The 22,637-nt window shown below is 47.1% G+C and overlaps 1 protein-coding gene across 2 annotated transcripts in view; it reads left to right on the top strand.

Moving 5' to 3' along the window:
* CCDC102A (coiled-coil domain containing 102A) overlaps positions 1-22,394 on the top strand; it is a 37,389-nt gene extending 14,995 nt beyond the window's left edge. Inside the window, exons 2-9 of one of the 2 annotated variants that reach the window (XR_014528130.1) lie at positions 2,600-3,527; positions 7,069-7,295; positions 7,391-7,499; positions 8,077-8,193; positions 9,641-9,850; positions 11,802-11,972; positions 13,314-15,618; positions 15,662-16,668. Coding sequence is in view for 1 of the 2 variants with exons in the window: in XM_083511477.1 (XP_083367603.1) it covers positions 2,925-3,527; positions 7,069-7,295; positions 7,391-7,499; positions 8,077-8,193; positions 9,641-9,850; positions 11,802-11,972; positions 13,314-13,417; positions 19,795-19,921 (1,668 nt within the window). In the remaining variant the exon portion in view is untranslated. Of the gene's footprint in view, positions 1-2,599; positions 3,528-7,068; positions 7,296-7,390; positions 7,500-8,076; positions 8,194-9,640; positions 9,851-11,801; positions 11,973-13,313; positions 15,619-15,661; positions 16,669-19,794 lie in introns of those variants that run through there. The other variant, XM_083511477.1, reaches the window with a different exon arrangement.
* Positions 22,395-22,637: the final 243 nt, after the last annotated feature.

Raw genomic sequence — 22,637 nt, 5'->3', positions numbered from 1 at the left:
ACAACGAAAATCAAACACCCACCCAAAGACTGGGTTCACATGTACATTTGCACGTATCTCCGACACCCTCATCCTATTTAGACATAATCTGTAAAACATAACATAATCCAGAATATAGCATGACCTATTAAAGGCATAACATAACCTAAAACCTATCTCATTCCTTCTACTCCCTGCTTACTAAACCTTGCAACTGGCCCTGAGATCATTATTTAGTGCAATCAGAGCTCTTGGATAGAAACTATTCAGAAGGCGTGTGGTTCGTGTTTTCATTGTCCTGTATCTTCTGCCCGAAGGCAATAGTTCAAAGAAGTTGTGAGCAGGGTGGGTGGGATCTCTCAGAATATTATGTGACTTCTTCAAGATGCGAGACGTGAAGATCTCATCCAGGGTTGGTAGTCGGAGCCCAATAACGTTCTGGGCAATTTTAATTGTTCGCTGTAAAGCTTTTTTATCCGTTTCAGAGCTGCTCCCATACCACGATAACATACTATAGGTTAAGACACTCTCAATGGTACTATGATAATAGGACAGAAGTAGGTGCTGGGATAGATTCAGTCCCCTGAGCATTCTCAGGAAATACAACCTCCCCTGCACCTTCCTCACAACCATGTGACCAGGAGTGAACATTTTTGGCTCCCAGGTAGGAAAAATGGTTCTCTCAAGAGCTGGTTCACTTCTCTGCCTAATGCCTCCTGCCTTATTTTTAAGCACAGGCCAAGGGCAAGTGATCCATTTTATCTTTAGCCAGTGGAGAAGCTGTGTGGGTATTGCTTAATGACAGTCTCTTGGTAGGCCCGCTGGCCTCAGTCTGTGCCTTTGTGGTTTCCAATTTCCGTTGCATGTATGTTTCTCTCTGTGTGTTTGTTTCAGTCTGAATGCAATTATCCTCCTTGCTTTTGTTTGTTCCTTTTCTTCCAGGCTAAAAATTTATTCCTTCGCCCCCCCCCCCCCCGCCAGCTCCCTCCAATTTTGTCCGTCTCCTTCCTACAATTTCCAGGCCAGGTTCCAAAAGGAGTTGGAAATGGCATGACGTCACCTTGTGCCCTGCTGCTGCTGCTGCTGCTGCTGCCCCCGGCATTACGTTCCTCTGAGAAAGGGGTAGATCCCTTTCCAGGCTCTGTTGCCAAAGCACAAACTGAACCCCTTTGCATTAATTTAAACAAGGAATGATCGTGTGCTTTTGCAGTTTGGGATATACATTTTCAAGCTGCTCTTGGAGACCACCCTTTCAAACCATTTTAGCATGTGTGGGGAGGCAGGGGGATGTTGATATGAGCAAGTGAGATTTAGTAGCTCTGGCTTCCAGACAGGGACTATTGCACACGGGTCCGTTGGATCTTACTTTTCTGTGTGTGCATTTGGGACATTATCATGCACACATGCCCGGTTTTTTGGCCCTGGACTTCAATTGCTATTCTGCTGCTTGTCATCCACGTCAGTGGGAGGAACTTGATGGGAATCTTGGATGTGCTTTCTGTCTCCCTCCTTAGTTGCTCCTCTCCCGTTCCACTACTCCCCCCCCCCCCATTCTGCTTATTTCTATATCTATGCGTACAAACATTTTTATTTTAAAAAGCAAAAACCCAGAAATTTTACAATAACTTAAGAGTGCAGATATTATCAACCTAATCTTGTAAGTTACATTTCAAAAAAGACAAAATAGAGGCTTGTGCTTTTAGATATGGAGGGGCAATATCAGTTTCCATTTTGGAGTGGGGTAGGGGTAATACTGAGGGTTATAAAGCTTTCTTGCTTTATATTATTGCTCCATATTACTGCTATTTTTAAAAACCTGAAGTACATACTGTGATTAAAATCTCCACACATTTCTGTGTGCAAATCTTGAGATACTTTTTATTTATTTCATAAAATTTCTACACCACTTGATTGTAAAATAAATTTAAAAATCTCAGAGCTTTTTTACAAATGATAATATGTCCTCTTAAGTAGACATTAGGCAATCAGCACAAATAGGTTTATTTCCTTTGTCATTGGGGGCTGCCAGAAACAAGGGGGCTAAATTGTGCTCAGTGAAGAGCAAGCATCGTCATGTAAAGGAATTTGCCTGTTACGTTCCAAGCTGGCAACATGGAAGGCTGTTATTCCAATGAGCTCAAGGTAGCAGACATGCTTCCCTCTTCCTTCCAATTTTAACCTCACAACAACCCTGTGAGGCTGGTTAGGCTTAGAGGCAGTGACTGGCGCCCAAAGTCACCCAGTGAGTGTCATGACTGAGCAGGGATTTGAACCAGACCACACACGCAAAGGGCTTTGAGCACCTGAAAAGCGTTATGCAAATCATAAGTTTCTATTCTTTCCTGTGCACACACCTCATTCCCTCATCCATTGTGATGGAAGACGGTAATGAAAACCAGAGCTAAGGATGTCACATGCAGCCATGCACAAGTTCCACAGACCCGATGGTCTGACTCAGTATAAGGCATGTTCCTATGTTGCTGTGGATTTGTAATATTTTTTTCCTCCCTTAAAAAAAGCAGACGCAATAACAAATGGTGAAAGGCTGCAACTGAGAATTGCTTGTGTTTTAGGCCACAATAGTAGATTCGGTTTTAATTCCTTTTTCTTATTTATTTAGGTCTCTCTATCTGCTGGTTTCCACAGCGACACTGGACTCACTGAGAGGGAGCCAGAGTTGTCTTTCGGCCTAGAAGCATCAATAACATTCTCTTTGGACGTCTGGCTCCAACATGCTTGGCTTTCTATGAGGTGATTTTTGGAGAGGGAAGGTGGTGAGGCCTCGGTCATGCTGGCCTGAGTGTGTACAGTTGAAGAATTCCTTGGGGCAAAGAAGAAAACAACTCTTGCTGGGGAGCAAAATGGCGGCTTCTGCTCCCTCGCCATACACCTCTTGAACAGGCCAGGTGGCTGCCATTAACCTGAGACCACGTCCCAGACACGAAATGAGCCAGAACGCCAACTCCCACTTGGCTGATTCACCCCAGCTCTCCAAGAGCAGCCTGCTCAATATCCTGGGCAGCCCTCAGCCCGAAAGGATGAGCCTCTCCGATTCCCTGCCTGCCACCCCAAAGAGTGGCACCCCTTCGCCCGGCCCCCCTCCACAGCTCCCCTTGCTGAGCGCCGGCTGCCTGGACGGTGACTGGGAGAGCCGGGAGGAGCTGCGCTTGCGGGAGCTGGAGGAAGCGCGGGCCAGAGCCGCCCAGATGGAGAAGACGATGCGCTGGTGGTCAGACTGCACCGCCAACTGGCGGGAGAAGTGGAGCAAGGTGCGCGCAGAGCGCAACAAGGCCCGAGAGGAGGTGCGCCAGCTGCGCCAGAAACTGGAGACCCTGACCAAGGAGCTGACCAGCCTGAGGCGGGAGAGGCAGGAGGTGCTGAATGAGAACGAGCAGCTGGGCAAAGAGGTGGCCCGGCTGAAGGGAGAGGGCAAAGGGGAGAAGGAGAAGGAGCTGGACAACCGGGTCGCATCCGAGAAGGAGAGCGAGGCCTCCCCAGAGCAGGAGCCTGTGCGGGATGTGGGCTCTGAGAGGCTGCCGAAAAACAAGGTAAGTAGGGGGATCGGGGCACAAGTGGCCTCCTTCATATGGAGGACTTGTAGGGATAGAGGAAGCTGCCTCATACCAATCCATTTGGTCCATCTCGTACAATATTATCCACACTCTGGGATTTCAATTACAGATAGGTAGCCGTGTTGTTCTGCCATAGTCAAAATAAAAAAATTCCTTCTAGTAGCACCTTAAAGACCAACTAAGTTAGTTCTTGGTATGAGCTGTCGTGTGCATGCACACTTCTTCAGATACCAAATTTCAAGTGAGAGTGTCTCCCAGCCCTGACTGGGGGTTGAACCTCGGACCTCTTGCACATGGCGCAAGATGCTCTGTCCCTGAACTGCAGCCCTTCCACTGAAAACAAATCAGGGTTCCAGACCTCATGGTTGTGAAGAAAGAGATGACTTATTTACTTATAGGGGAGAACAGTCATTGTAGGGTTAGGGGAAAGGCCTGTGTGTTTATCTCGTGCCCCAGTAATTGCACCAAGCAAGTGCAAAGTTTCAACTGCACAACCTTGCCAAAGTTCCTTGTGAGCAATTCTCAATAAATAGCCTGGAATTCAGAACTTGAACAGGTGGAGCTTTTCGCACCAGTTATTTTCAGTGCCAGGAACAGCTTCAGTTAACTGCATTCTGCATATTTAAGGTGCAAGGGCTGTTTTAAAAGGTGGCAATCTTCTCCATGCATGACAGGGAGGCCTTGAGGAGGTCGCATGGAAAGTGGGGCCAGCCAGGATAATTGTCAGCAATCATTTAACCTGTCAGTTTACTTCCTCTTGTTTAGCACAACAAGCCACACCAACTTCTGGTATCCACATACTTTTCCTGTTTTATATCTTGATTTACTGAAATACAAGCAAGTAGAGCAAGACATTTTTGTGGGTGTACAAATTTCTTTGGGGGTTCTAAAAACCCAGCATTTTCACAGAAAGCCAGAGAAAGGGCTTTGCAGACCCTCATTTGTCTTTTGTTTTTATCAATCTTCTAGATGCCTTGCCTTGAATTGCTTGCCTTGAACGTCTCTCTGGCCTTTTTGTTCCCTCCCCCCAAAAACTGAATATTTTGGGGGGGATGAGGAGGCTTTTACAAAGCAACTGAAATGCAAAATAGTGAGGCGTTTTGCTGTGAGAAAGTGCAGGGATGGGAATTTTGGCTTCCATAAAGAGCCAGCTGGTGCACATCAAAAGGAAATTGCTTGGACTCAAAGGCAGAGGCCGATGGGAACTGATGGCTGAGAAGATAATTTCACATATGCAGAATATAGAGGGTAGAGCAATTTGTCGTCTTCAGAGTAGTTACAATTTGCTAAACTCCTCCCTGTTGCCTGTGCTCTAGGACGATGGAATCGCTCGATGGTATCTTGGCTTTGCTGGCCAAGCACAGCACTTTGGGCAGAGAGTTGCAATCAGGGCTAATAGGCAACTCATTCACCTTCACATTTCATTATGTTTATACTAAACACTCTTAGACGACGATTTGGCAGGTTTCATTCGGTACCAGTAAATTGCCTAGTTCAGGCAATCCTCCAGTCATTGTGTGAAATACCAGAAATAATCCTTAGGTTCTCTCTCTTTCTTGCATAGCTTCACTCGCCATTGTTTTGTTTTGCAGCACATAGATTCTGTGTTAAGTTTTCCCTCCTAGCAAACTTTTATTCCTTTACAGAATTTCAACACTTTCAAGTTCAATGATTCCTTCTTTGTAGATAGAATGTTCATAAATATTCTGTGACATCACAGCAGTTCAGCCAATAGCACAGGAGCAGCTGCTTGCAAGCAAATGCTTTTTCTGTGTTTTACACGAGAAATTATAGATAACTAATGGCCCCTGATCTGATGGGCATTGTCAGTTTGTTTGTTTGTATGTATGTCACTTTGCAACAATAAACATATACCTAAAGGATACACTGCTGGTGGCAACTGCAGTCCAAAACATCTGGAGGGCGCCAGGTTGGCAAAGGCCACACTAGCATAGCATTAGTTAGTGAATTTCCTGGCAACTGGCAACATTCAGTAGAAAAATCATAATAGCCCCCTCCAGTTTCTCCCATGCACATTGTTTTGCTTTGTTTATAAACTGCCAACTAAGTAAAAGCCATTATAAGATCATGAAGCGATCATTAATATCTGCCCATATCCTGTTTTACTTGTGTGTTTCACCTTGCTGTGCATGTCTAGAGCAGAAATCCTGCTATGCAAGCCTCGCTTTTCCAGAACGCATCGATTTGGAGGACTAAAACAAGTTCCGCTCACTCATAGACACTTCTCAGAGAGGTGGAAGCAGCTTTTCCCTGAGGAGAGCGAGCTCTGATGTTCCAGCCCTGGAGTTAGTGGTGCATTCCTGGCCAGGGTTGCCGCTAAGCCACCCACAGGGGTAATCCAGGGTTGTCCTCAGGGTAAGGTGAGAGTGGGAGTTGAAACCTGCACTCTGGTAATCAGCTGTCAAGCCCTGCGTGACTTTGTCATTTCAAAAAAGCATTTTATTGCTTTTTCATATATAATAAACATAATTTAAAACGCAAAAAACAATTGCAGCTAGTCTCTCATCTGTATTGAGAAAAAAGCACAACATTTTAGAGCCTGTTTATAATACATGTTACAGTCTCTGATCCAGTAGGTCTCTGCTTCCGTGGGTCTGAGGTTGTCTCGATTGACCATCACATCTCATATGGGGAATGAACAGGGTGGATTTGATTTAAATCAAATTGATTTAAATCACGATTTAAATTACTAGTCAGTAAGACTTGATTTAAATCTTTTTCTTTTTTTTACAGAAAAACTCATTCTTGGTAGTATAATCTTAATATTTAAACCAGATGAAGGTTTTATTTTTGGAATAATAAATTTTCAGAGTAGTTTTTACAGTTATGTAAAAAATTACTGATTTGGTTATACTATAAGAAATACATAGACAGATAATTATGAAATTGTTGTGAGGTTTAATAAGTTAACTGTATACATTTGGACAACTTTTCTGCTGCACCTTATTGGAAAGAAATATAATCATTTCCGTAATAACAATTTAAACAATTTATTTAAGTAAAACAGTAACATTATAGCATATGTACCCATGTTTGTTAACTGATGTGTTAAACATTTAAAGAAAAAACTTAGAATGAGTTTTAGCACACATAAAAAACTTAAAACAAATCCTTATTAACTGATGAATAGCCTTTGGACAATAAGGTATCTTAAATAGAAAACTACAGTATATTTAGAAAGATTTTTCCTCCAAAAGCATTTTATTTTTAAAATCCAATGTTGTTGTTTTTTTAAATCCAATGTTTTTTTTAAAAAAAAATCCAATGTAAATTTTAAAAATCCAATTTTGTGGTTGTTGTTTTTTTTAAAAAAATCATTGATTTTTATCCACCCTGGGGATGCATGTGCTATAGAAGGATAAAGTACTCGCCTTGCCTCTGGCTGCCCTGACCTGGCAAGTCAATTTCTCGGCCAGAACAACGGACCACACCTGAGCATACCATGAGTCTGTAGACAGGCCTGACTTTGGCATTTGTGACCTCTTCTTCTCCGCAGTCGCTACAGGAATTTGAGCTGATGGAGAACCTCCTGAAGAGCAAGCAAGAAGGGCAGGAGTGCTGGGACCAGCGGAGCACGGTCAGCGTCCGCTCATCTTTCGCCCGGCAGGAGAGGAGCCGACTGCTCTGGGAGGATGTCTCCGTCATCGAGGAGGACGCCACCAAGATCACGGCCCTGAAGCTGAGGCTGGACGAATCCCAGAAAGTGCTGCTCAAGGAGCGGGAGTGAGTGCTGCCTGTGCCACCCCTCTCGCTTGCTGAGGAAGCGCCCAGAGTGCGGCCCTCAGCCTTGCCCTTTGTGTTGTTGTTGTCTCTTTCAGGGACAAGCTGTCCCTCAGCAAGAACATCGAGAAGCTGGAAGGGGAGCTGAGCCAGTGGAAGGTCAAGTATGAGGAGCTGAACAAGAACAAGCAGGAGGTGTTGAAGCAGGTGGGCAAGATCTGTAGCAGAAGGCCCCAGGTTCAGACCTCAGTGGCATCTCTAGGTAGGGCTGGCACAGTCCCCTGCAGGAAACTCATAGCTAAACTGGAATTGCATTGTTCCAGCAGTTGGCAGCAGCTACACTGGTGACTGGGAGTGACCGCTGAGACCACATAACACCAGTTCTGAAAGACCTACACTGACTCCCAGTACATTCCAAGCACAATTCAAAGTGTTGGTGCTGACCTTTAAAGCCCTAAACAGTGATTTTCTACTATCACCCTCTCCTGAGTCATCATTCTTGAGAAAGTGCCCTCATGCAGCCACTCCTGCAAATCTACATTTTAAAGCAAATTCTTTTTAAAACGTTTTTTAAATGTGGGGGGAAATGTATAAATATGAGCACAGGGGGGTTCTGAAACATTGGAGAACTGCAGGAGATTTTCTTATCAACACAGCAGCTCCCTGCCATGCCCCTGCTCTTAATATGGCAGAAGTCTGTTCTCCAGCCTTTAAAGTGCTGCTATTGATTTTCCCCACAGACACCAGAGGTAATTTCCAACTGCTCTTTTCAATCTCTCTACAGCTGAACATTCTCAAGGAGATCCACCAAGACGAGTTGGGGCGCATCTCTGAGGATCTGGAAGACGAACTGGGGGCTCGATCAAGTATGGACAAGAAATTAGCTGAGTTGCGATCAGAGGTGAGAATTAGGGGAAAGTTGTTTCCCCATTGCTCACTTAGTTGCCCCACTAAAGTGTGGTGTAGTCCTTAGACAAGAGCACTAGACAAGAACGTGGGAGACCAGGGTTCGGATCCCTACTCAGCCATGAAGTTCACTGGGTATGACCTTGGGCGGGCCAGTCAGTGCCTCTCAGCTTGCCTAACCTACCTCACAGGGTTGTTGTGAAGAGAAAATAGGAAAGGGAGAGGACCACGTACACCACCTTGAACTCTTTTGAGGAAAAGGCATAATATAAATATAATAAATAAATAAACTGAGCTCCAGACATTTCTTTTGTGGCTCTGCTAGTACAAAAGCTTTCAAACTTGTTCCTTTTGACATCTGGAGATGTGAGTTCAAATTCTGAGGCAGACGTGGTGATTTGTTTGTTTGTTTGCCGTGGTGTTTGACTTCAGACTTGGTTGCAGGTGGCCAGTGTTAAGTTGCCTTGTTGGTCCACACACAGCTTGGAAGAGATGTCACTGAGACACTGGGCTGCCCCAAATGGCAAAGTCGCAGAAAGGGTGGTGGAGGAGCATCCTTTGTAGATAGGAAATCCCAGGTTAACTTCCTGGCACTTCCGCTTCAGAAGATTTCGGATTGCTCAGCTGGAAAAGATCTTGGCAGCGGCTCTCCAAGCAGAGTAGCCAGCATTGGCCTAGGTAGAACCAAAACCTCCACCTTTGGAAAAACTTCCTGTGTCCATCCCAGTAACCCTTGCAGCAACACAGATTTGCACATCACACATGGCTTTATTGGATTATATATATAATTATAGCCTCCTTGATATGTGTTCTGTTCAGACAGTGGAAGTACAGACCTTTTCACTGGTGGCCCCTTGGCTGTGGAATATTCTTGCCAAGGAGGCCCAGCTAATGCCAGCATTGTCCACTTTTAGGTGGCAGACAAAGACATTCCTGTTCTCCCGGGCATCTGGAGACATCAGGCAGCCTGTTCAGCTTGCTCTTTTGCACTGGCTACTAATGCCCCATGGGTAGTCTAACGAACTGACCAGGATCTTGCAGTCGTTATCTTCATGTGCTCCCTCCACAGAAGGCCAGAAGGTGGCAACTTGGGGAACGGGCTTTTTGAGTGGTGACTTCCCGCTTGTGGAATGCTCTCTCCAAGAAGTCTCTTTTTGCGCCATTGTTACATATTTTCAGGCACCATGAGAAAACATTCCTTTTTAACAAGGCCTTTGGCTTTTAATTATCTATGCCCTCTTAGAATGGGTGGGATTTTTCTAATGTAATATTTTTCCTTGGTTTTAATGTTATGTATGTTTGGTTCATTTTGTACGTCTCGTTGAGTCACCATGGCGAAAAAGGAAAAAGAGAGACTAACAAATTAAATAATGGAGAAGCTGGTTCTGCAGACATCTTTCCAGCAGCAAGACTGATCCCCTTACACCTTCCTTTCCCCAAAGATGGAGCGGCTGCAGGCCGAGAACGCGGCGGAATGGGGCAAGCGCGAGCGCCTGGAGACAGAGAAGCTTAACCTGGAGCGAGAGAACAAGAAGCTGCGGGCGCAGATCGAGGATGTGGAGGAGGTTCTGGCCCGGAAGAGGAGGCAGACGGTCAGCGCCCTCGACACCGATTTCAAGACCATCCAAGCGGAGCTGTTTGAGAAGAACAAGGTGACATAAGCTTAAGGGAGGGAGATCACCCTGGGGGCGGAAGGTAGTATTTCAGACCTCAGGGAACCTCACTTGTCAATGCTGACCTTTGGACACTGCAAGAAGCTGATCTCACTGCTGCTTTACTCAGCTGTGACGTTCCTAAATAAATAACTGGGACCCACAGCAAAGCACTGCAGCATGGAGCTCTTCTGTTCTGTCAGCCTGTCAGCTATGTGTTCTTCCAGGATGGTGTAGTGGTTAAGAGCTGTAGACTCGTAATCTGGTGAACCAGGTTCGCGTCTCCGCTCCTCCACATGCAGCTGCTGGGTGACCTTGGGCTAGTCACACTTCTTTGAAGTCTCTCAGCCCCACTCACCTCACAGAGTGTTTGTTGTGGGGGAGGAAGGGAAAGGAGAATGTTAGCTGCTTTGAGACTCCTTCGGGTAGTGATAAAGCAGGATATCAAATCCAAACTCTTCTTCTTCATCATCATCCATTCCATTTCACACACAAGTCAGTATTCTGCTGCCCCCTGAGCATGCTGGACTGTTTTTATTTCCTTCTCCATGCCAGTATTTTTTCTAAAGATTTTTGCACCCACACCCACGCATTTCTGTTCTCCATCCAGACACGGAAGAATATTATCGGAGTTCGGAGACATATTTCAGCCAGGCAGAAACACTCAAAGAGGAGCCAAGCCAAGTAGAGCATGAGACTCTTAATCTCAGAGTTGTGGATTCGAGTCCCACACTGGGCAAAAAGATTCCTGCATTGCAGGGGGGTTGGACTAGATGACCCTTGTGGTACCTTCCAATTCTACAATTCTATGATTCTATGAAGGCTGATGGGGTTTATTTTAAGAGGCGCATTGAAGGTTGCTTTCTGATAGTCAACACCAGGGGGCAGCCAACCCTTTCCATTGCCAGAGACAGAGATCGAAGACGAGTTCAAAGTAATCTCCACAGGGCTGCTGCCTTACATTGTTGCAGCAAAAACAATATAGAGCAGCCTTCCCCAGGCTGCTGCCCTCCGGAGATGCTTTGCACTAAAATTCCCATCTGTAGCACTGAATGAGACCGATGGGAGTTGCAACCCTAAACATCTCTGGAGAAAAGCTGACACAAGAGTCTTGTGGCATAAACAGGTGCCTCATTAAATCTGTTCATCTTTTAAGTTGCCACAGACTCTTTGGTTGTTGTTTTTCTGTGCAGAATAGGAGCTCGGTAAGAGACACTCAGGACTCCTCCAGATGACCTGTTTATTGAGCATTTGTCCAGATTTAATTTCACAAACCTTGCACAGAGGTTTATACAGTGGTACCTCGGGTTAAGAACTTAATTCCTTCTGCAGGTCCGTTCTTAACATGAAACTGTTCTTAACCTGAGGTACCACTTTAGTTAATGGGGCCTCCCGCTGCTGCTGCTGCCGCGCCGCCACCACACAATTTCTGTTCTCATCCTGAAGCAAAGTTCTTAACCCGTGGTACTATTTCTGGGTTAGTGGAGTCTGTAACCTGAAGCGTCTGTAACCTGAAGTGTTTGTAACCCGAGGTACCACTATACAATATTGGCACTTTTGGGTGAACTTGTTTGCAGAAAGGTTACACCTCTTCCAATCAATTGATGGTTATCCCATGCTTTTTAATGTGTTTCCTCATCACTTCCCTAACTGCAAAAAAACCAACAACTCATATTTCCAATATGCAAGTAAATTCCTCTTGCAAAATACTGATAGTTTGGGGGGTGATGCTCAGAGATCCTTAAGTATAAAACACACAAATTGCACCTCCTCTTTGAAGGTGGCACAAGAGTAGAAACCACCACTTTTGCCTTTAAAATGTGGGGGTGGGGCCGGGGAGACTAGGCAAAGTGGCACTAATTTTTGTAACACATGCAAAACACACCCTCAGCAGCAGGCTTCCTTACTCAGAGAAGGTTGAGTACTCCCTCACCGCCCTTCCCTCCCACAGGAACTGGCCGACCTGAAGCATGTCCACGCCAAGATGAAGAAGCAGTGCCAGGAGAAGATGGCCGAGCTGGCCCACGCGAACCGCCGGGTGGAGCAGCACGAGGGCGAGGTGAAGAAGCTGCGCCTGCGAGTCGAGGAGCTGAAGAAGGAGCTGGCCCAAGCGGAGGACGAGGTAACCCTTTGCACCTTCCACGCTTGTGTCCCCTTTCCCTGACCCTGCAGCTTCACCTACTCTGGGGAACAGGTGTTCACCATTCCAAGATGGTTTGGGACCTGCTTCTGTTCTTCCACTCAACTCCCCACCCGCCTCGTCCTCCTGCTGTTGTCCCTATATGATGACAGCACAGGCTGTTTCATCTGGACAGGCCTGCATATTTCAACACTAACACAGCAGCGTCAGTTCCTCCTTGCTCAAATCTGGGTACCATTCAGGGCATGGCTTTTGAAACTCTAAATTCCTATGGAGCCTGGCATATTTTAAGATCATGTCTATTACCTCACAAGCCTAGGGAAGTGATTTGCTTAGGGTTACCCTCAATTTGAGTAGCTGGATTGGTAGAAATCATCCTTCCCCAGCCTGGGTGTCCCCTCCAGATGTTCTGGATTACAGCTTTCGAAATGATGCAGTTATGTGCCTTTGTATGCCACATTTTGCATGATCTGTGTGGAGAAGGGCTTGGCTCAGTGGTGGAGCATGTGCTTTTGCATGTGAAAGGTCCCAGGTTCAATCCCTGACATCTCCAGCTATGGCTGGGGAAGGGTCCTCTGTCTGAGATCTCAGGGTTAGGGCTACCAGCCAGAGCAAAAATATACCAATGATCGGACTCAATATATGCCCAATAGTGAAAAGTCATATAAGAGTAAAAAAAATTCTTGGCTTTTCCTATTGCCCATTTGTCTGCATGGCTGTTTTATCGCAAGCTGGGCTTGCACAGCTTGGTGACCCACAACTAATCCAAACACAGCCTTGCAGTTTGGTAATCCCTTCTGCTTTTTGCTGGCTGCCTGGAACTGCAAGGATGATGGGAGGGGAGGATATCAAGGAACTGGCAGGCTGGCAGACGTGGCTGCCGGGTTCTGCATTCTGCTTGGTACTGGCCTTGTTGCAAGGTATGGAGATAAGTGAAGATGGATTGGACCTTTCCCAGAACCCAGTCCCCCAAAAAACAATGTACTTGTGTTAGAGGACACTGTGTGTTGAGCCCAAAATTCATTTGAATTACCTGTGCGCAAGCTACCGCTTCTGAAGAGGCAAGCAGTATGTCAAAACCAAACAGCTGATTGCCTTTTGGGGAGCGAGAGCTGTGTCAGAGCAAGATCAAACTGCACACAAGGTGTGTGTAAATTACTACTATGGCTTGTGTGCTGCTGATTCTAGCATCCAACTTAAGACTTGGCTGCTGCTGTCTGGCTGACAATAAGGCAAAAAGCGTGTTGGTGGTGAGGGTTCAACTCCACCTTCCCCGGCTGGGTTGCTGCCCTCACTTCTCTTGTGTTTCTGTCTGCTCTGCAGCTTGACGAGGCCCACAACCAGGCACGGAAATTGCAGAGGTCGCTTGATGAGCAAACAGAGCAAAGTGAGAACCTCCAAGTTCAGCTGGAGCACCTGCAGTCCAGGTAGGGGGAAGCAAAGATCAGGCTAGGGAAGGTGAGAGATGAGCTCGGGGATGGAGGAAAAGGGACTAGAACGATGTGACGGGCATGATAAAGCAAGCGGTGGATCTACAGTACTTGGGGATTGATGTATTTAGAGGCAGAGTATTTGGGGCGGGGGAATGAAATTCCATCCCTGCAAAGTTGTCTTCCGCTTTTGCACGGTGGGCTGTTTATTTTACACATACACATTCGTTGTTTGATGACTGTGACATCAGGTGGCACTGCCGGTTGCAAAACCCAAAGTATTCATCTGTGCACGAGTAAAGGTGCTGCGTACGCAGCCAGTTTTTCTTTTGAGGTTTTCTCTGTAGCAGCTCTTGAAGAGGCAGGCCACTTTTAAGTGTTTTAGAAAGGCTTGCCTCTTTAGGAAGCTGCTGCACAGACAAGTCAAAATAATTTATTGCTGGACATGCATCACATCTTCTTCATTTGGGTATGCCCAGGGTAGAGAAATTGAGTGGCGCCTTCCTCCTGTGTGCCTGGAGGCAGGGGTGGCTTTCTTCTGCAGCATCTAGCTTGGCTCACTTATTTGAGTGGTCTTTGGCTATTTGTTCTCCCCACACTTTTCTCTCTGCTCTCTGATGCGCTTGCTCTCTGTTTGTTGCATGCTGTGGTTCAGATTCCATAATCCAGGGCTGGTAACAGGGTGATCCATAAAGGCAGAATTAATGGACAACAGAAACACAGACTTCCTGGATTAGCAAACTGCTTTAGGTGGCTGCAAGCACAATCCTAACCTCCGTCAGGCACACCGAGCAGACCCCAATACAACCTCTTGCTCACTGAACCAGTTTAGGATCCAGTGGATCCATGGCTGTCTCAGCTCTGCTCTCTCCTTGCCTCTGATGGCTTTACACAGCTTTCTCTAACCAGGTGCCCTCCAGATGTTTTGGATTACATCAGCTGGCTGGGGTTGATGGGAGCTGCAGTCCAAAGCATCTGAAGGACAGTCTGTTGCAGATGGCTGCATTATTATTCCTTACATTTGTATCCCACCTTCTCTCCTCCAAAGAGCTCACAGTTCTCCTCCTCCGCATTTCAACCTCACAACAACCCTGTGAGGTAGGTTAGGCTGAGAGCACATGACTGGCCCAAGGCAACCCAGTGAATTTCTTGGCCGAGTGGGGATTTGAACCCAGATCCTAGTCCGAAACTTTAACAACCACACTAGCATCCTTCGCCTTTGAACTCCCTTCCTGGATTTGTTCCACGCATCCTCCAGTTCCTAATTTGAAGTTGAAATCTTTGCCTTTTTAGAAAAAGCATCCTCCTGAACCAACTCCTGGTAGTTTGCGAGCACAAGAGAACATGCAAATCAGCTGTGGGTTAATTTAGACTGCAAACGAGAGTGAGCGCTGGGGCGTTAGCTCTTAAGCGCTGTTCGAAGACTAATTGGACGAACTGTTGTCTCCCTGGAGGCCTTGCAGAAGCGGGAGTCCTTTCCAGGAAAGGAAGGTTGCATCAAAGGGTTGAAAGGGGGTGGGAAGGGGAGCCAGGTGGGAGAATGATCTCATTGATAAATTGGAAGAGAGCATCAAGGGGAACTCTTCAAATTGCAGCCATCCGTTTCTCAGCAGCTTACCTGTCAGCCGCGGGCTGCGGATGAGAGGGTGGGAGGGGGGAAGGAATGTCGTGCCTGATCAGCAGAGAACAGTGATGGATGCTACAGAGCCTGGAGGGTGGCTTTCGGTCACCCTCGCCCCATTTCTCTCTGTCATGTTCGCTGGAGGCAGGTTGGGAGGTTAAATGTGGGGGGAACTCAATCCTTTAACCCATGCGGTTAGGGCCTTGTCAAATGCACTGAGTCAGTTCCAACCCCAGGGTCCCTTGCAATCTCCCTGTGGATACTAGGGTGGGCCGATTCCCCTTGTGCCCTTAAAAACATTCCCCCAGCACCACTGCCCTCAATGACAGCTGCAGCCGCTTCTGCAATCAGCTTGGCCCTGTGACACAAAACATACATGACTAAAGGCAGGGGAAAGCCACTTGATTTTCAGGTGCTCATATTTCGCCCCACTTAAAAGGGGGAATAAACGTGAGTAGGGCTTGTTTGCAGGTGCCAGCTTGGAAGTCTGGGGCTGGCTCCAGAGGCTGGCAGGCTTGTGCATTTTCCTGTGCCCCCAAGACTGGTAAAGGGCTCACAGACCCAGCATTGCTCATCAGTTTTACTTTGCATAGAAGAAATCATAGACTGGTTGGACGCAGAGGAATGGTGGGAAGAACCAGCTGAGGAAACTGCAAGGGAAGAAGGCTCAGAGCCTGAGGGGGGACAAGGACGAGTGGTCAGAGGGAGAGGAGGGAGCAGAGTGAATTGGACAAGATGATGCTCAGGGACCCTTTGGCCCGATCCTGCAGGTTTTCTTACAAAGGCCAAAATGAGCTCCTGTCTTCTGAATTGCAGGGATCTCATTCCTTCCAAGCGCCCTGGAGGGAAAACAGGACAGCCCGTTTTTTCATGCAAGATCTCGGCAACCGTTTTGGGTGCCGTGATCTCACACCGTGCTCTTGCCCCGAAAAAGTGCTTTTTCCAGGGTTGAAAGAGATGCCCCCCCCCCAGTGCTTTGGGGGTGGGAAAGACGAGTGTGAGATCCGGGTCAAGTGACTCCCCCGGGAGCACATCCTGGAAGACCCACATCCCCGGTTTTGCGTTAGAAAAAGTTGGATGGTATGGAATCTGTGGGATTCTCAACAAGTTCTTTTAAAAAAATGGGTTAGTTAGAGCGAGGGGAGATACAGTAAATGATCAAAGAGTTGGAGCTCCTTCCCTCAAGAGGTTAGGCCATAAAGGAGACTTGATAGACGTTTACAAGAGTGGAATGTTGCCAAGGAACTGGAAACACTGGACCAGCAGGAGTCGGAAGGTGAGTGGCAGAGGCCCCTTGCACATGCTGTCCTCTTCCACTAGAGGGAGTGGAGGGCCTTGCGTGGGAATGAAGAACAGCAAGGGGGAGAGAAAGGGGTCTCAAGGGCGCCACCCATTTCCTCAAGGAGATCTAGAAGCATGGAAGCATGAGGGTCAGAGGGCCCATGGTATGCTAAGTGAAGCACCTTTAAGAGAGACTTATATTTTATTGCCTTTAAAAAGTTTTTTTAAAAAAAAAAATGCATGCATGTTTCTCTAGCAATAAAACACTGGGTTGCCTGCCAGACAAATCGATTCTGCTCGATCCAAAGAGCTTTTGAGGAGGCAGCTGAGCTCTAAAAGAAAGAAAGGAAAGAAAGCGATGATTTTTATCTCCTCCTTTTTATTGGGGAGGTTGGCATTAAATCATACGAGAATAATGGAGCCTTCCCTCCCCCTCCCTCGCCGAGCCCACCACCCTCTTTCCTTAAATAATTCATGCCTTTTTCCAGTAAAAAGCAACTGGAGTCAGAGGCTGCCGCACCTAGAGAATTATCGGAGCGGCGTCCTCCTTGCGAGCTCCTGCGTGGCTTCAGATGGGAAATCCAGCACATAAATTTCCATGGGTGGAATTTAATGCTGGGATGAGCTGACAGTGCTGAGAATGCCTCACTGGCGAGGCTGAAGGGTAACAAAGCCCCCTATGAAGGGAGCAGAAGGGCTGAGACGCTGCTCTGCTGTCTAGGAACAGGCTACAGTCTCCAGGAGCTGTGGGCTCCTCCAAAACCAGTCCCAGCAAACGTTTTCCGCGTTCCCACCAAAGCAGAGCCTTGGGACCCCTTTGCAGTGTCATGAGTCTGCCTGCCTCTTAGCTCCCAAGCCAGGCTCAAGGCCTTTCTGTTGACATGAAAAGCCCTAAGCAGTTTGGGACTGGGATACCCAATACAGGGAGTGTCTCCCCAAGTGCAGACCAGACTGAGGTTTAAAATCCGCTGGTTTTTAGTGGGCCTTCTCAGTGGTAGCACCACCACAGGCCCCTTAGGAATGCCCTCCCCTGGGTGGTTCGAGGGGCAGAGGCAGCCGTGAGTTTTAAATGCATCTTAAAGACCTCTATGTTTCCCTCAAGACTCTTGATTCCTATTTTTAAAACTCTACTGTCATGCAATTTGACCTAGGTTATACAGCAGGCACGGGGGCCCTCTGGCCTGCGGGCAAATTAGACCTCACCAAGCTTCTAATCTGGCCCACAAGGCTGTTTCCCAGCCCCACGGCCATGGCTACCTGTCACTCATCCGATACCATGTGTGGGGCAGGTGAATCCACAGCTGCAAAAGCACAAGGCTATACCCTCGTCTACAACAGCCAGGTTTGGGGATCTCCACAGGCTGCTGCCAGGCAGGATCCTAAACATTCAGTGTCTGGAACAGGAAATTCCACACTGGCAGAGGGTGGCAAGACTGGCTAGAGGGGCACATCTACCCAATCCAACACCAGACCAGCACAAAGAGGTTTTGGACTACAGCCGAAGACAGAGGGAAGGCAACTTGCCCAGAGCTACCCAGTGAGTTCGTGGCAGAGGCAGGATTCGAACAAGGGGCTCCCTGATTCATAACTCACCACACTACACCAGAAAACCAAGCCTTTCGTGAACCTCCCCAGATTCACTGTATATACACAGGTGCTGCACCTAATGTGTCCTCAATACCCACTTGTTAACACCAGTCTTTCCTCCACCACTGTCCCATCTGTCTAAAAAGGACATCTGGGTAATTGCTTCTCTCTTTGGTTTACAACCTATCACACCACCAGTATTAAACAGCCATGATTTGTAGCAGAAGGGGGTTTTTTGGAGGGGGAAGGAGGGCGCAGGATTAGCAACAGTTCTAACAGAGAGGTTTTCTTTCCCTATTGTGTTGTAAAATGGGAAGGGTCACAGTTCTCTTCTACGCAGACACAAAGAATAAGAATCGTACAAATATAAACGATTCTCACAATAAAGCCCTAATTGCGTGAGACAACTAATTGCTGGTGGTGTTTATATTATTAGTGTATTATTGGACTACTGAATACGGGGGTGTTAGATGTCTAAGTTCAGCCCCCAGGCCCCTGTGTCTGCCTTCCCACTCCCTGATAAAAGCTTCCAGACAATAATGTGCTGTTGGTTAAGCACCCTGAATCTGAAAAGGGTTTCGAGTGAACTTTGCTTGCTTTAATCAAAAGTCTATTAAGTGCTGCTTGGAGCCACTGAGGGACGGTCTGTCCAGATCTGCCTTTATCAGCATGTAACACCCACTTAGCTGGATGAAGTTTAAACATGAAGCAGTAGCTGGGGGTGGGGGAATAGATTTATTTATATCTCATAGACCTTAATGGGAAAGGTTAGTTTCTTGCTGAATATCTAAGCTAAAACAAAAGGAGGGGTTGGAAATCGATGAATTATTCAGTCTCCACCACAGCCTTCCCCAGCCTCTGAATGCCTCTGACCACAGTTTGCTGGGAATCGCAGGAGGAGAGAGTTGCTCTCGCGCTTGGGTCCTACTTGCTGGTGTCCCATTGGGGCATCTGGTTGGCCACTGTGCAAACAGGATCCTGGGCTAGGTGGGCCTGATCCAGCAGGCTCGACTTGTGTTCTTAACCTGGTGCCCTCCAGATATTTTGGACTGCAGCTTCCATCTGCCGGCATGGGAGCTGATCTGCACATGCAGGAAAAAGAAGTCAAACGTTCGCTACCACTTCAGACTGCAGGGGGTGAGGGGGCAGGGCTCACATAATTCTATACCACGTACAGTGTTCTTTTATATTAAAAAATGCCCTGCAAATCAAAAATGAGCCCAACAGGAATGGTTCTATCCTGGCCTTTTGCCAGCTATACTGTTTTGCTGCTTGCAGAGGATTTTTAACGGGGGAGCATTAAAAATGCGATTCCCCTACTTGTAGTTCAAAGCGATGCAATCTGTTGTACTATATTTCAAATGTTCTGCCACTTCATTCATTGTATAGGGAGACCAATGTTTATTCCCTGGGAGCTTAAAAAAAAGGTACTTGTTGGACCAGTTACAGTTCAAACCTCCTCGAATCAAGCTGTTGAGTTACACAGAATTCCTCTTTGGGAATGTACATTAAATTCAGAACAAAGATGATGTTACATGCCTAGGCAGGGGTCATCCTGCACTTGTATATATACTGTGGAACAGAGAAGCATGCACAAAGGACTCCCCCTGGGAGCGCATACTATGAACATGGTTGCAGCATAGCACCAGTGCAAGGGGTGCATGGCCCAATAGCCCATATAGGGCTATCTTCAAACATTCCTGTTTACCCCGGCATTTGATAGCTGAAATATGCTGTCGCTGTTCTGTTTTATTGACTGTATCACATTGAAGGCCACTGGGTGATGGGAATGAAGGACACAAATGCAACACCACCACCAATCATCATCATCATCATTATTGTTTAATAATAATAATAGCCAAAAATCTCGTTTCTCCTGGGACAGGCTTCGCCGTCAGCAGAACATCCCCCTTTTTGGGAAGATTCGTGGTTCACGCTTTGGCCCTGACAACCCTGGCGATGGCAACAGTGACCTGGATGAAGACGAAGACCTGCAGATCCAAGTTCCTTAGCAGCTGCCACTGGAGAGACACTCCAGGCTGTGACAGAGACACCAGATGCTGGCGGAGCTGGGCAGGGCCTGTGGGCTTAGCACAAGTGACTGGAGCGGCAGAACGGTCTTTGGCCTCTTCTTTTGCCAACGCCAGGGAGAATGAATGTGAAGTTGTGAGGAAGACTTTGGGAAAGGGGAAGCCAGGCCTCCATGTTCTGGTCTCCACAGCAAAAAGGTTTGGTGACTAGGATGGGGGCTAAATATAGGCCCGGGGGAGATTTCATGGAGGAGTTGCTAAACTTTATGGAAGGCTCCCTTTCTCTACAGCTCCAGTCCATAAATCATCGCTGATACTTTTTAAAAAAGCAAGAATCAACTAAACCTGAGGGATAGCTCAGTTAGTAGACCATGAAACTCTTAATCTCAGGGTTGTGGGTTCAAGCCCCACATTGGGCAAAAGAATCCTTCGTTGCAGAGGATTGGACTAGATTTTTGTTCAAACCCTCCCATTGCTCTGGCCTTAATTCCTGTCCAGCTAATGCCTCTCCACAGCTGACCGACACGGTTTCCGCAAACACAGCACTCCTCTGGAAGTTAACTACAATACCTCTGACCTCAACTCAGATAGATGGAGATAATGAGTGATACAGAGCGGGGAATCAACACATTGGAGGGGGGAATCTCATTGTTGAAATCTCTGAGGTCAATCCATCAAAGTGGTTCTTCCATGTCTCAGGAGTTGAACTGATGATTGAATAAAAGATCTCGTGGGAAGGTGATGGAAGAGACCAATGGTATAGGGAGAGACACCCCTGAAGATGCAGCTCATCCTCTGAGACTGACCAGTGTGTGCCTGTGTGTGTGTGTGTGTGTGTGTGTGTGTTTATGTATTTGTATATGATTTGTATTATAAAACTTGAGATAGCCATGGAATCCCAGCCAGCACTGCAATTATTGGTCTCACTCCCATGCCTTCCTGGTGTCACAAAAAGAAACAGCAAGGAACTGGAAAGTCTCCAGTCCAAATTTACAACAACCTCTACCACAAACCTGCAGGCTTCCAATTCTCTTATTCTGTGCAACGACTACAATACGGAGATGATCACACTCACATGCCTTTTGGCGTTGCAAGGATTGCAAGATAATATATGTGGAGCGCTTTTTAGGACTTGAAAGTTCTATATGGAGGCTAATTAATATTAGTATTGCAGTAACAGCCCCCTCACCCTATTTCTGAGTAGTTCCTGCCTAATGCCCTCTGCCAGTTCATGTGCATTCTGCTCCTAGGTATGTGGAGTTAAACGATGCAACTTGCTCCCACAGGAGATGCAGTGATGGCCACCAACTTGGTTGGCTTTAAAAGAGGATTAGACAGATTGGTGGAGGAGATGGCTATCAATGGCTATTAGCCACCATGGCTACTATGGTTGGATCCACCATGCCTCCACGTTTGGATGCAGCAATACTTCTGAATGCCAGTTGCTGGGAACCACAGGACGGGAGAGGGCTCATGTGCTCAGGTCCCCGCTTTCAAGTTTACCTCTCAGGCATCTGGTTGGCCACTGTGAGAACAAGACTAGATGACCCGATAAAGCAGGCACGTCTTGTGTTTTTATGAGTTCAAATCATGAGAAGGTTGCTTATAAAAGGTAGCACAACCCAACTGAAGACCATCCATCAGTCATGTGTGATGGTCAGGGAGATGCTTGACAACCTACCCGTTTGTGTATCAGAACCAGGAGTACATGAAGCCCCTGGTGCGTGGCCACACATGGGCTGATGGGATGCGCTCAGCCTGGTAACTCACAGGTTCTGCAGGCGCCTTGCCATAGCATTGTGGACTGCAATAATGGGGGAGCCTGCTCACCCCCCACCTGCTGAAATTTTGCCTTCTCTGCAATTCTGAAAGGGGTGGGGACCATCTCAGCTTCTAGGCCCGGAGACCTGCTGGATAGTAATGCCTTCGTGGAATTTGGCATCTGGTGTCAAATTTCCCATGTAACTCCATCTGTTCCCCCACCCACCCTTTAAACAAACTCTTGGGGCTGCATTTGGCAAACTCAGGGCAGAAAAGGACTGAGGGGGACTTGTGGGACTGGGCTTCTCCTGTATGGGTCCCATTTCTTGGCTCCCTCCTTCCCAGCCTGTACATCTCTGGACCCTCCCTGTGTTCCCTCATCCCATGCTCGAGAATTCCAAATACTTTGTGGTTGCAACGCTGACTCTTGGAATCCAATGATCAAGTGCATGGAACTGCCCGTGGTTTGCATTAGGAATTCAGGCTGGTGGGTTTGGGTTTCTAAATCGGAATTTGGTTTTGTTTGGTGCAAAGTGTGAGTAGCCCTTCATTTAACTGAGCTGATCCCGATGTGATGAGAGGGAGCTGGGCGAGGCTCAGGGGGCCACAGCTGCCTCTGACAGGTATCATTTAAAAACAGCATGGCAACCCTTCAGTCAACCTTTTGTAATAATAAAACAGAGTTTATACTAAATGCCTGCACGAGGTGTAGTTGGATATTGGAGAATAAAAGGATGTGTGTGTGCATGTGTTGCAATCTCTCAAAGCGGGGTTCCCAGCAACTAGACCCCAGAACTTCCACGGAGCCCCAGGACTATGTTTTTTTCACAAGGAGGCTGGACTACATCCCTCTATGGTGTCATTTGGCTGCTGTAGCCTGCCAAACAAGCCTCTCTGCCTGACTCAATGCTGTCAGCCGACCTTGAGGACCAATTAC

Source organism: Podarcis liolepis (assembly GCF_965112155.1).
Source record: "Podarcis liolepis genome assembly, chromosome: 7".
NCBI classification, from domain to species: domain Eukaryota; kingdom Metazoa; phylum Chordata; class Lepidosauria; order Squamata; family Lacertidae; genus Podarcis; species Podarcis liolepis.
This window is presented reverse-complemented; position numbering and strand designations above follow the sequence as displayed.